The sequence below is a fragment of the Carassius carassius genome, chromosome 7 (assembly GCF_963082965.1).
Source record: "Carassius carassius chromosome 7, fCarCar2.1, whole genome shotgun sequence".
Taxonomy (NCBI): Eukaryota; Metazoa; Chordata; class Actinopteri; order Cypriniformes; family Cyprinidae; genus Carassius; species Carassius carassius.
This window is the reverse complement of record NC_081761.1, coordinates 25,247,399-25,260,549: the sequence shown is the minus strand read 5'-3', so window position 1 is coordinate 25,260,549 and position 13,151 is coordinate 25,247,399. Positions and strand designations below refer to the sequence as shown.

General features: G+C 36.3%; 1 protein-coding gene across 1 annotated transcript in view; it reads right to left on the bottom strand.

Moving 5' to 3' along the window:
* The window catches only part of galntl6 (polypeptide N-acetylgalactosaminyltransferase like 6), a 246,733-nt gene extending 237,745 nt beyond the window's left edge, over positions 1–8,988 (bottom strand). Inside the window, exons 1-2 of the mRNA XM_059554297.1 lie at positions 8,607–8,988; positions 8,010–8,249 (exon numbers count right to left, since the gene is read on the bottom strand). Of these exons, the coding sequence (XP_059410280.1) occupies positions 8,010–8,144 (135 nt within the window). The 5' untranslated portion in view covers positions 8,145–8,249; positions 8,607–8,988. The remainder of the gene's footprint in view (positions 1–8,009; positions 8,250–8,606) is intronic.
* Positions 8,989–13,151: the final 4,163 nt, after the last annotated feature.

Sequence of the window (13,151 nt, the reverse complement as noted above, 5' to 3'; positions counted from 1 at the left end):
CTGAGGAGGATTTTTAATTTTTTTGGGATTGAATGTCAAGACTTTATGAATTTAAGACTTTCTGTTTTGACTTGATTTTAGGCCTTGATTTGTGGAAAGGCAAATTAGGACTTTTTAAGTCTTGAAATAATGTTGATAATCATCACATGCAGAAGAACTTGGCAAGTTTATACTAGGCCCTGTTCTTCATTCTAATTGTCATCCAATTATTAAAAATTAAAACCAAGGTACTACATATAAAGTAAAATAATATATATCTCATGTAAATTAGTAGGAGTGGACAAACAAACTACCCACATCGAAAAAGCAGGCACACATGTATAAGACCTCAGGTCAGTGCAAGTTTCTAAGGGTGCTGATGCCACTAATAGCTGTTTGCTCTTTCCCTCTTTTCTCCTCCCTCAGCACCCCCATCCATTCCTCTGCGGCACATACATTGGCCTTACCTCAAGATAGATTGGCGCTGTGGGCAGCAAGTTTCTCCCAACTTTACAGACTAATATCTGTCTCGGTTTTCCCTACAGTGGTGTGATTGGTCTCAAGCTGTTCCCTTGCTAGTTCTATCATCTGTCTGGCTGTGCAGTATGGCTGCTGAACATAGGTTCATCCTTGATGAATTCAGCATCTGGAAAAGACACCTCCAGCCTCTAATAAAGATTCACTGACAACACCTAGCAAACATTCATCAAAGTCAGTGCCTATTTTACCCATTAAGAGATCAAAGATGTTCTGTGGGGCATTAATTAAATTGGATAATGTTTCAAAATGACTCAAAAAATCCTAATAAGCATGAAGGTCTATCTTGTTAGTGAACTCAGCGGACTTTTTTTTTTCAGTCCGTGTGCAATAAATTAAAGTGGGAAAAGAGAGAGACAAAGGGAGAGAGGAGAAATAGCTCATTTTTAAAGGAGAATAAATGAATTTGAAAATGCATTTTTTGAGACCCTCTAACAAGCCTGGAGGATTTCTCGCAATATTAAAAGATACTAATCAAGTTCATTTGAAATGGAAAGAGGGTAAAACATTCGCTGGAGTTCATGAAATGACTTTAAATAGTCTCACTGTTGAAATAAGATCTGGAAATATAAATTACTTTTAGAAAAACTGAACAATTTCCCACAGGTTTATTATATTTATTCTGCTCTAACCTTACTCAACTTTTCTTCAAAGTCACATTGACATTAACAAGCAATTGTAATTTTAATTTTATTAAGTGAATCATCAAAAAAATGTTACTGAGACAGTGTGAGACACTGCAGTTAAGAATCAGTTGAACTCAGTTTGATTATATGGTGAGAAAACATAGGAGTGATATTATTACTCCACAAAAATGAAAGCTCAAGAGAGCATGTAAGTCGATACAATGCAAAGAGATGAGATTGATTGTAAATCATCGCTTCTAACAATAGAAGAACTGCATTGCTTCACATGACCTTTTACACCTTAACCTTGAAACTGGGGCTGAAGCTTGGATGATGAATAAACAGCAAGAATAGAAATCATTTAAAAAATGGCATAACCTTGAGTCCTGCTTTTTCAATGAGGATATGAAAAGCTTCTTTAATTTTCTATCTGTAAATGTAACTGACTGCTTCCTGTTTTTAAAGAAGATCTGCAGCCAAATGCAAGGTTTTCCTGCCAAAGCATTAATGAGTAACTATGCTCTAAATTTCTGTAACTCCTCAAAACTTTTTCAATAGTCTCCACAGTTTTCAATAATTATGGTAAATTACAATGCATGCCAGCAAGTCTTCAACATTTATTCTCTGGTCAGCTGATAGATGGCTCAAATAAACCATCCAATGGTGGAAAAATTATCAAAAGCTGATTCTAAATTGTGCATTAGCCACATTAAACGGGCTGCCCAATTTCACTGTATTTTTTATTTTATTTTATTCTTTTTGACCAATGACCAATATCACCTTACACGGCAGATTTTAATGCCATAAATCTCCACACACTCAGAGAGGAGCCATAAAATATAACAGACCTCACTTTCCTTAGATAACAATCACTCGGGTGGAGGAGTCAGTGAAATCTGCCAGTTTAAATGGCCATAATTCAACACAAAGAGCTCCCAGATCGCCTCAGGACAAATAAAGAGAAGATTAACACACTGCTGCATACAGACACTTACATAATGTATAACAGCACTGACATACATAATGATCCATAATACTTTTATAGCTATTATGTTTACCTGTAATCTCGCTTACTACCATCAAGATGCCTGTTTAATATGCATGCTTATTTTTTGTGAATTATTTTAAGCAGTTTAGTCTGTGTGGTGTGAAAGGTGGTATTAAATATTATCATTCTTATTAAAATTCGTTTTGGAACATTATAAATGAAATACATACCAACCGATCAGGCCTTTTTTGCCCTGATAAGTATGAGCTATAGTTTCTGTTTAACAGTTTCTGTTAATAATACTGTAAGCAACCTAGATTTGTGTGTTACATATTGTAATTATGAATATAATCTGCCACACTACGTAGATTCAGGATTTGGATCTGCATTGTTTTATAACAGTACAATAAAAAAGTCTGAACAGATGCGTGCAGTAATCCTAAATGCGGATGTCAGATAATGCTATATATATATATATATATATATATACTGTATATACAGTACAGACCAAAAGTTTGGAAACATTACTATTTTTAATGTTTTTGCAAAAATACAGAAAAAACAGTAATATTGTGAAATATTATTAAAACTTAAAATAATAGTTTTCTATTTGAATATACTTAAAAAAAATTATTTATTCCTGTGATGCAAAGCTGAATTTTTAGATTTAGAATTTTTAGATTTTTTCATCATTTATTTGATCAAAAATACAGAATTTTTTTTATATTGTGATATATTATTACAATTTAAAATAATTGTTTTTAAATGTATTATACTTTAAATTAAAAGCTGAAATTTTAGGATCATTATCACATGATCCTTTAGAAATCATTCTAATATGATGATTCATTATCAAAGTTGGAAACAGTTCTGCTGCTTAATATTTTTTCAGAACATGTGATACTTTTTTAGGATACTTTGATGAATAAAAAGTAAAAAAAACAAATAAATAAAAGACGCTATGTTTTTAAAATATAAATATTTTGTAATAACAATATACACTACTGGTCAGTAATTTGGGGTCAGTTTCTTTTTTTAAAATAAAATCAATACTTTTATTCAGCAAGGATGTGTTAAATTGGTAAAAAGTGATAGTAAAGAAAATATATTATTAGAATATATATTATTAGAATTTTTTTTTTTTTAATAAATGCAGTTCTTTTAAACATTTTATTCATCAAATATATTAGACAGCAGAACTGTTTCCAACACTCATAATAAATCAGAATATTAGAATGATTTCTAAATGATCATGTGATAGACTGGATGTTACATGTGACACTGAAGGCTGGAGTAATGATGCAGTAAATTCAGCTTTGCATCACAAGAATAATTTTTTTTTTAAAGTATATTCAAATAGAAAACTATTATTTTAAGTTGTGATAATATTTCACTATATTACTGTTTTTCTGTATTTTTGATCAAATAAATTCAGGCTTGATGAGCAGAAGAAACTTCTTTCAAAAACATTAAAAATAGTAATGTTTCCAAACTTTTGGTCTGTACTGTATATATATATATATATATATATATATATATATATATATATATACATATATATATATACATATATATATATATATATATATATATATATATATATATATATATATATTACAAACTATTCACTTAATCAATGAAAAGGGGCTATTTTGCAGAAGATAGACACTTTTTCATAAACTATGGAAATGTACATTAGTTCAATTCATTCTAATCAGTATAGGCCTACACCTAAAAATTATGCACATGGCAATGGCAATTAAAAATGTGTGTGTGTGTGTGTGTGTGTGTGTGTGTGTGTGTGTGTGTGTGTATATATGTGTGTGTGTGTGTGTGTGTGTGTGTGTGTGTGTGTGTGTGTGTGTGTGTGTGTGTACGTCACTCTCATAGCTAAAAACCAAGAGAGAAAAAAAGAGCTCTTCAGAGGCTTTCAATCTCTTGTAATAGTGTTATTATCTTAATGGAGGTGCCAAACACACAAGACTGGAAAGGTCCATGTCCCTTTGTTTTGTGAGCCTGAGAGTAAGTGGTTTTATATTACCCTGCTCTGCTATATTGCTACCGCTCAATATGAAATGCGCATTACTCTTGGGAGCCAAAGTGAACAGTCCAAAACATTGCTCCATCCTCACCTCATGTGGCACATCATAGTAATCAAGTTTAAATTGTCTCTTTCTCAAGAGGGTCATGGTGCTGTTCATATTAGGGGCACAGGCCATCAAGTGCATCCGCAGGTGGTAATGAAAGGGAGCAAAATGTTTAACATGAAGGCAAAGTGTGTGTATGAAGGAAAGAGTGTTTGTGCATCAGTGTTGTAGAATTTGATTCTGGACATGACCGAATTTGGACATAAGTCCACCTCAACTCCAAGTCTAAAATCATATTTTTTATGGAGCATTATGGCCACTGGTGGCAATGGATCTACGGTCTACTTTGGCTTACGATGCTTTTGGGAAAAGTAGCCCTGGTCATTCAAGTTTGAGTCTAGGCCAAGTCTAAATCTTCAGAAAATGTAGTCTACATAAACCAAAGTATAAATAGCCAGGCATCAAAGATATTTTTCTTCGTACACAAAGAAATCCAATTATCTTTACCCTTTTTCTGGGAAGAACGCAATTATAGGGAAACAATATGACACTGATGACTTTCGATAACAGAATGCCATGGGATGGCGGAGAAAGTATATATGGTCTATGAGGTTTGAAAACCTGGACACTATCAATGCCAGGTGGAATATTCAATTACATCATCTCTCCTGGTACTGATCACTTGGCTGATTAAGATCCCCTCCCTCATGACAGCAGCATTTAATTTATATAGAGCCGGAATGGAAATTATGAGGAGAAAAACACCCATTCCTCCTCTGGCCAAAATGGTGGCCATTTACTTGTATTTCATCAAACCCATTACATTTTCAAATTGAACCTTGCCCTTGTGTCACACCGAACAGTGCTGCTCATCAAGGAATGATTATAATGCTTCCTGACAAGATCTATACAGTGTTCATCCTCTGGTGATTCTATCCTATCTACAATACTATTTGTGTGATCTTTCAGCATTCCCAGACCACAATTCAGTTCAAATCATGCACTCTTCACCCATGGTCTCACCATCAGTTTGACATGTGCATTACCAAAATGTATCTCTCTAGTATGACACTGAGGGTAATTGCAATTACAACATCTCTCTTCCCCTTGTCACTTTGCTGGCAAATGGAAAGCGACAATAATATTCCCTCGTCTGGAATGACATAAACATGGTCAGCTTAAAAACTTGATCGAGGGAAGCTTAAAGAGTATGAGGTCACCTTGCCCTTCACCTCCGCCGTGCTTCCACCCCAGGTAGTTAACAACTATGAAGCTCTCGTTATCCACCTTGCTATCGGTGACAGAGTTGCACGCCCTGTTGTTGTCAACACACTGAAGAGCAGTGGCACGGCGAGATAGGATTGCATAGACAGCCTCTTCACAATGCTCCTGGGCAATGTCATGCTCAACAGTGGGCTCTTGTTAGGAGCTGAGGGAAGGTTATCAGTCCTGACACACGCTTATCAGCACACGTCCATCTCATAGCACTGGTGGTGTGAGCACCACCCACCAAAGTACACAGATGCTGTTTACCCACGCCAGGAGTGGGCCGCCACAGCTAATTCAACATGATTGTCTCCCAAAGGACAGAAAGCCGAGATTTTGACGGGGAAGGAGAGACAGAACTCAACACACGTCTTACCCAAAGGAAAGGGACCCAGTGAGTGGAGTCTACGCTTCCCATCGCTATTTTGTTAAACCTCGCTTAACATCACTGAGGGGGGATTTTTGGGATCCGAGGGCTGATTCAATCATGGGTAATTGCTATCGGATAATAAAAGAGGACACACTAGGCGGGCTTATTTAACGGGATTCTTGTGGGCTTATTGACACAATATCTCTGCTGTCAATTATCTCTCCCGCTCTGACAGGTGTACAATAACAGGCACTGGGATCTTTCTATTGAGCTGGTAAACTCAAGCTCCTTTTGAGTCCGGAAAGTGTGTGACATGAGGGGATTGAGTCTGATTCCAGACTGCTCTCATCTCTGCTCTGCCCTCCCCATCCTCTTTCCTCAATCCACTAATCATATTCTCTTAAAAACTGCTGGAGAATCAATAGCCGGCCTGATTTACTTTGTTATACAGGTAAGACATTAAATATTCAGACGACAGAGTCTACATATTGAGTCCGCTCTCTCATGCATTGCGGAATGTTTCCGGGTGAAGGCCTACCTGTCACATTGGCTTTAACTGCATTAAAGCATCTACATAATTCCCGAGGTTGTTTTGCCTGGACAGTGCCTCTTTGAGGAAATCATAAATAGGGAGGTCAGCAGACAGAGAAAGGACAGCACCCTGCATGAGGTGCCTTGGTACTTTTGGCCCTGTCCACAACGTGGTGTCTGCTCACTGATTTGACTTTAATGAAGAGACTGGATTTGTGCAGTTGTGCTCGCCCAAGGCTAAAGTCATGCAACTCTGGCAAAACAAATGAGAGAGGAGCAATTACGAGACAGAATAAACAGACTCAGCGTTTTCCCCTTGAGCACTAGAACTACATCACAGTTGCAGAAACCAAAAACAAGCAGGTACCCAAGGGCGGAATCAAATGAACCAACAGCACCCCTCGGCAGCTGGTGAGGGGTGCAGACATAAGGACGTGGAGAGAGGGAATTTAGTAGACGGGAACGCTAGCTCTGTAATGTTGAGAAGAAGAAAGTGTCATCTAGTGATGTACATAAGTGAGTGTAGCCAACCCACCCAAAGTGATTTTCCACATGCAAGATGTTTTCAGGGGACTAAATATGCCACAATGACATCTGGCTGAGAGAATCACTGATTGCACTCTCATCGCAAGCAGCAGCCAGTTGCAAAGTAAATGAGCTTATCCATGTTGTTCTCTGAGAGCTAAACGTGATTAAGGAATTCATCCTATGAAAATGATGCTATAATCCAAAATCTCTTGAAGATCAGACATTAAGGAGGTTGAATTGTTCTCTCCTTCTCTCTGAGTGCATTAGCGGAAGATCAACAATAAATATTGAATATTAGCAGGAGAGAGAGATTCATCCTTTTCATTTCTGAATGCCTTGCAAGAAAATGTTCTTTAATTTTTGACTGTTGATTTATGTTTCCCTAAAGGCAAAACAGCTGACTTCATAAGTGCTCCTAAATGCATAATCTTGTGGGAGGCAAACACACAATATTGTTAACTATTCATTAGCTACTGAACAAGGCGCTTAAGATGCATTTTTGTATTGTAAAAGTTTAATCGAAGTGCTGTTGGGTTGATTGAAGAAGATGTGATGTCAGTTTTCCTGGGCACATTACCTCTCAGATGTGTAAAAAGCAAAACTTTGATTACAGTGGAACTGTGCAAGTTAAACATTTCCAATAATAAAGCAATGGCCAAACACATTAACAATTTTTCTATCCCTTTAAATAATGAGTAGAATCAATTACAAATGTGAGGCAGAATAAAAACTGATGTCCGTTTTAAGACATTGATGCTGATACAGAAATTCTTCTTTACAACAGTTTATAACTTTTATTCAAAGATCAACACCGCCTGCTACCCATATAGTACAGAGAGAAGTACTACTATGACTTGCAGCACTTCAAATGATATATCAAGTATAGCTTGTCTGACATAGACTTAAAAAAAGATAAATAAACCTTCTGAAAGAATGAGTACAGAAAATCTGCATGTAATTTTGTAAAGTACTAGTCCAGGCGTGCTAAAGCTTATCCAAGCGTGTTATTTACTTAGACTAGGCTGCATGCACCATATCTGATTGACAGTAACAACCTGTAAATGCTAGTCACATAGCTGTCAAAGGTTTTTACTCACCTGCTCTCCTGGCTCATGCGACTTCATAAGGCTCTTCTCTCTGTACATTGACCAAAGGCCGACGTTTGGCAGAAAAATTAAAGCAACCATGAATATAAATGCCATCTGCAGAACGCGCTTTTGCCTTCTCTTCATTTTGAAGACGCGAATGAGACACAATCCAGCGCTAGATATACGCGTGTCTGCTGTGTGTGGACTCGAGCTCCGTATCTCCCCTTGTTGAAGACAACAAACTTTCACCTGCAAGGAAGACAGAGTCCCCGCGTCATATAAACAAACACTCCCTAATGAAGCGGAGCAACACAGACTTATTACGCGTATTGATATCTAAACAAACACTCCCAAATGAAGCGGAGCAACACAGACTTATTACGCGTATTGATATCAGGCTCGAGAGCAACACTAACTGTTTCTTAACTGACATACGTAATCAAGCAAACATTAACTGAACACTCTATAGAATAATCATATATTATCAGTAATTAAGACAATTCTGCAACAGCCAGTAGAGCTAAGACAAAACATAAGCAGATGAGCTCGTTTTGTATCAGTCACGCGAGACGCAACGCGCGTAAGCAATACTACGAAAAGACTTACAGTAGAGGTTTATTTGCATGTTGAGACATGTATGTTGCTCGGTAATCCCCTCTCCTTTGTTGAAGACACACGAAGGGAACGTTTCCTAGTACGATAGTTGCAGAACAACGACGAGCGCTTTTATCCGTGGCAATGCGCACGAGCTACAATTTGAAACCGTCTCGAGCTTTTCATTAAAACCCTCGCGCGCGTCCCACCTACTGAAGGTTTACGGAATCTTTCTCTTTCCTGCTTGGGCGACTTCTCATTGCCCTCAGCTTTAGATATTGCAGTTATGAGCCACGTGTGCTGCGCATTAATATGAAAACATCATCGCAGTCGGGCGATGCTTTCCGATGTGTGGGACAGCACAGTGAAGCAGCAGTTTTAACACCAACACGAGCTCACAGAGTAAAGAGGTGAGCGATTCTTTTAGCTTTTTGAGCCGTTGAATAGCTTTGCCTTATCTTTAAACGCAAATGTGGTCATACGTTAAAGTCATTATCAATGTTTATAGCTCTAATTTGGCTACTTGTTTGTTATTTTGAAAATTACTCATAAACACTGTAAACGTGTTATAAAGGTATATATATATATATATATATATATATATATATATATATATAAATAATGCAATTTTACTGTATATTCTGGATGTCTGTAAAAATAAAATCAATTGATTGCATTGAATGTAACGATATTAATAATAAGTTATATATAACAAGGCAAAATTTGTACAGTACTTTTACAGAAATATATTTATAAATTCTGTACATGACTCACCCTAGCTGTGAAAAACTAGTATATCACATGTAACATGCAGCACGTTATATTTATATAATATTTATCAAATAAGCACAGCATCGTCTTTTATTCTTTATTTTAAGTTGTTTAAAAGTTTCTTTTGTTTATTTATATTATTTAGTTAAAATTATTTTTAGTGTTCTGTGTTTGCTTCTGACACTGTACTTTTTCTTTAAATGCTCATTATTATTTTTTTTTACTCCTTTTTGCTTTTTATCTTTAACCCTGTGGAGTCTGAGGTGTTTTTTGATCTGTCCATTTTAAACGGTACAACGTTTTTAGTATTCAAACTCAGCATATCAGCATTATATCAATTATTTGGAGGCTACTGTGAATTAAGAAATGTTTGTTCACTGTGCATCATTAATTCTGCTGCTGTTCTCTGAGAATTCCTTTGGATTCCGCTGGATTAGTCAATCAAGACTGACTCATGATCATGATCTTTTCTTGCTTTATGTTTTACTTTTGGAGTCTCTAATGAAGAAGCACACATTTCTTTGAAGCTGTTTATTTATTATTGAATGCTGCTGTTCTTGATGGGAACGAAAGGGAGACAGATGGGGTGGGGTGGGTCTGCTTACGCCAAAGGCAACTGCAGCACAGCATATGGAGACAGCATACACAAGGGATGACCTGATGTTTCTAAGTGAATTGCAGATCTTCATGAATTTTGTCAATACTTGGTTGGATCTGGTCCTGAATATTTAAAAGCAATGATACACAATCTTACTAAGATGTTGTCCCTTGCTTTTGTAAATAAAATATACAAAGAATGAACTTTGTGTTGGTACAGATTGAATTCCCAATCACAGCCTGCTCTAAAAATATTATATGCATAGTATATGGATATGCATGCGATATCTCCGCTTAACCAATCACAGCGCACCATTCCACGCACTGTAAACAGTAATAACCAATCACAGAGCCCCATTACATGCACTCTGCTTCTTTTTAATCGTCTAATTTGCACTTTGTGATCAACAAACAAAGTCTGGATAAATCGTATGGGAGTGTCATCTGCATCTCGTCAGTAAAGCCGATTCTATGATTAATAGTACAAGTAAATCTACATCACGTGCTTTTAGATGAAGTGACATTTAATACACAGAGCCTTAGCTCACTGATGAATCGCATTCGATTATGACCGCGGGACCGCGATATTGCGTAGCTTGTCAGTATTAGTGTTTTTATTAATGCCATTTATGTTTTTGTTAATACAGCACATTTCACTAGTCAACTAAATTAATGTAACATGGCAAAGATGCACTTTTGGAAGTTGAATGTAAGGGAAATATTTGACATTTTGAGAAAAACAAAGTATCATGAATTTATTGCATTTAAAAAAAAACTTTTATAATAAATCTTTGAAAATCAAAACATGGATTTAAATTTTTTATATTATCATAACCTAAATGTGCTATATGAAAGTTTAAAACAGAAAATTGCCTTTTTCTTCTTGCCACTTTCTTGGTAAAGAAAACACATCTTTACTCAATTTAATCAAAATGGATTTATTGCATTTTGGAACCAAACTCTTCATATATATATATATATATATATATATATATATATATATATACAACCCGAATTCCGGAAAAGTTGGGACGTTTTTTAAATTTTAATAAAATGAAAACTAAAAGACTTTCAAATCACATGAGCCAATATTTTATTCACAATAGAACATAGATAACATAGCAAATGTTTAAACTGAGAAAGTTTACAATTTTATGCACAAAATGAGCTCATTTCAATTTTGATTTCTGCTACAGGTCTCAAAATAGTTGGGACGGGGCATGTTTACCATGGTGTAGCATCTCCTTTTCTTTTCAAAACAGTTTGAAGACGTCTGGGCATTGAGGCTATGAGTTGCTGGAGTTTTGCTGTTGGAATTTGGTCCCATTCTTGCCTTATATAGATTTCCAGCTGCTGAAGAGTTCGTGGTCGTCTTTGACGTATTTTTCGTTTAATGATGCGCCAAATGTTCTCTATAAGTGAAAGATCTGGACTGCAGGCAGGCCAGGTTAGCACCCGGACTCTTCTACGACGAAGCCATGCTGTTGTTATAGCTGCAGTATGTGGTTTTGCATTGTCCTGCTGAAATAAACAAGGCCTTCCCTGAAATAGACGTTGTTTGGAGGGAAGCATATGTTGCTCTAAAACCTTTATATACCTTTCAGCATTCACAGAGCCTTCCAAAACATGCAAGCTGCCCATACTGTATGCACTTATGCACCCCCATACCATCAGAGATGCTGGCTTTTGAACTGAACGCTGATAACATGCTGGAAGGTCTCTCTCCTCTTTAGCCCGGAGGACACGACGTCCGTGATTTCCAACAAGAATGTCAAATTTGGACTCGTCTGACCATAAAACACTATTCCACTTTGAAATAGTCCATTTTAAATGAGCCTTGGCCCACAGGACACGACGGCGCTTCTGGACCATGTTCACATATGGCTTCCTTTTTGCATGATAGAGCTTTAGTTGGCATCTGCTGATGGCACGGCGGATTGTGTTTACCGACAGTGGTTTCTGAAAGTATTCCTGGGCCCATTTAGTAATGTCATTGACACAATCATGCCGATGAGTGATGCAGTGTCGTCTGAGAGCCCGAAGACCACGGGCATCCAATAAAGGTCTCCGGCCTTGTCCCTTACGCACAGAGATTTCTCCAGTTTCTCTGAATCTTTTGATGATGTTATGCACTGTAGATGATGAGATTTGCAAAGCCTTTGCAATTTGACGTTGAGGAACATTGTTTTTTAAGTTTTCCACAATTTTTTTACGCAGTCTTTCACAGATTGGAGAGCCTCTGCCCATCTTTACTTCTGAGAGACTCTGCTTCTCTAAGACAAAGCTTTTATAGCTAATCATGTTACACACCTGATATCAATTAACTTAATTAATCACTAGATGTTCTCCCAGCTGAATCTTTTCAAAACTGCTTGCTTTTTTAGCCATTTGTTGCCCCCGTACCAACTTTTTTGAGACCTCTAGCAGGCATTAAATTTTAAATGAGCTAATTAAGTGGACAAAAGTGTAAAATTTCTCAGTTTAAACATTTGCTACGTTATCTATGTTCTATTGTGAATAAAATATTGGCTCATGTGATTTGAAATTCCTTTAGTTTTCATTTTATTAAAATTTAAAAAACGTCCCAACTTTTCCGGAATTCGGGTTATATATATATATATATATATATATATATATATATATATATATATATATATATATATATATATATATATATATGAAGAGTTTGGTTCCAAAATGCAATAAATCAATTTTGATTAAATTGTGTGTGTGTGTGTGTGTGTGTGTGTGTGTGTGTGTGTGTGTATATATATATATATATATATATATATATATATATATATATATATATATAATGGCTGTAACAGAACCATGATTGCCATGATTTGCATCACTCCCACAGCCTATTTGTTTCAGCACCATGGACAGCGATTGCCAAGCACAGTAAAGTAGGTAACTTGAGGGCAATGTAAAATATATCCACTGGTCTCATGAGAAGAGTCTGTTTCTCTACTTAGAACCTTAAACTTATATATTTTATAACTTAATATAAACATGTAGCAAATTGTGAATTTATATAACATGTAAAATCTACCTAAACACACACACATACACAACGGCACATATCTTGCCAAAGAATTCACTATGTCTGCTCTTTGTCTTAATTATTACGGTGCAGCACATCAGTCAAATCATTTGATGCAGCATATTGGCTGTGACAGAGAAGAA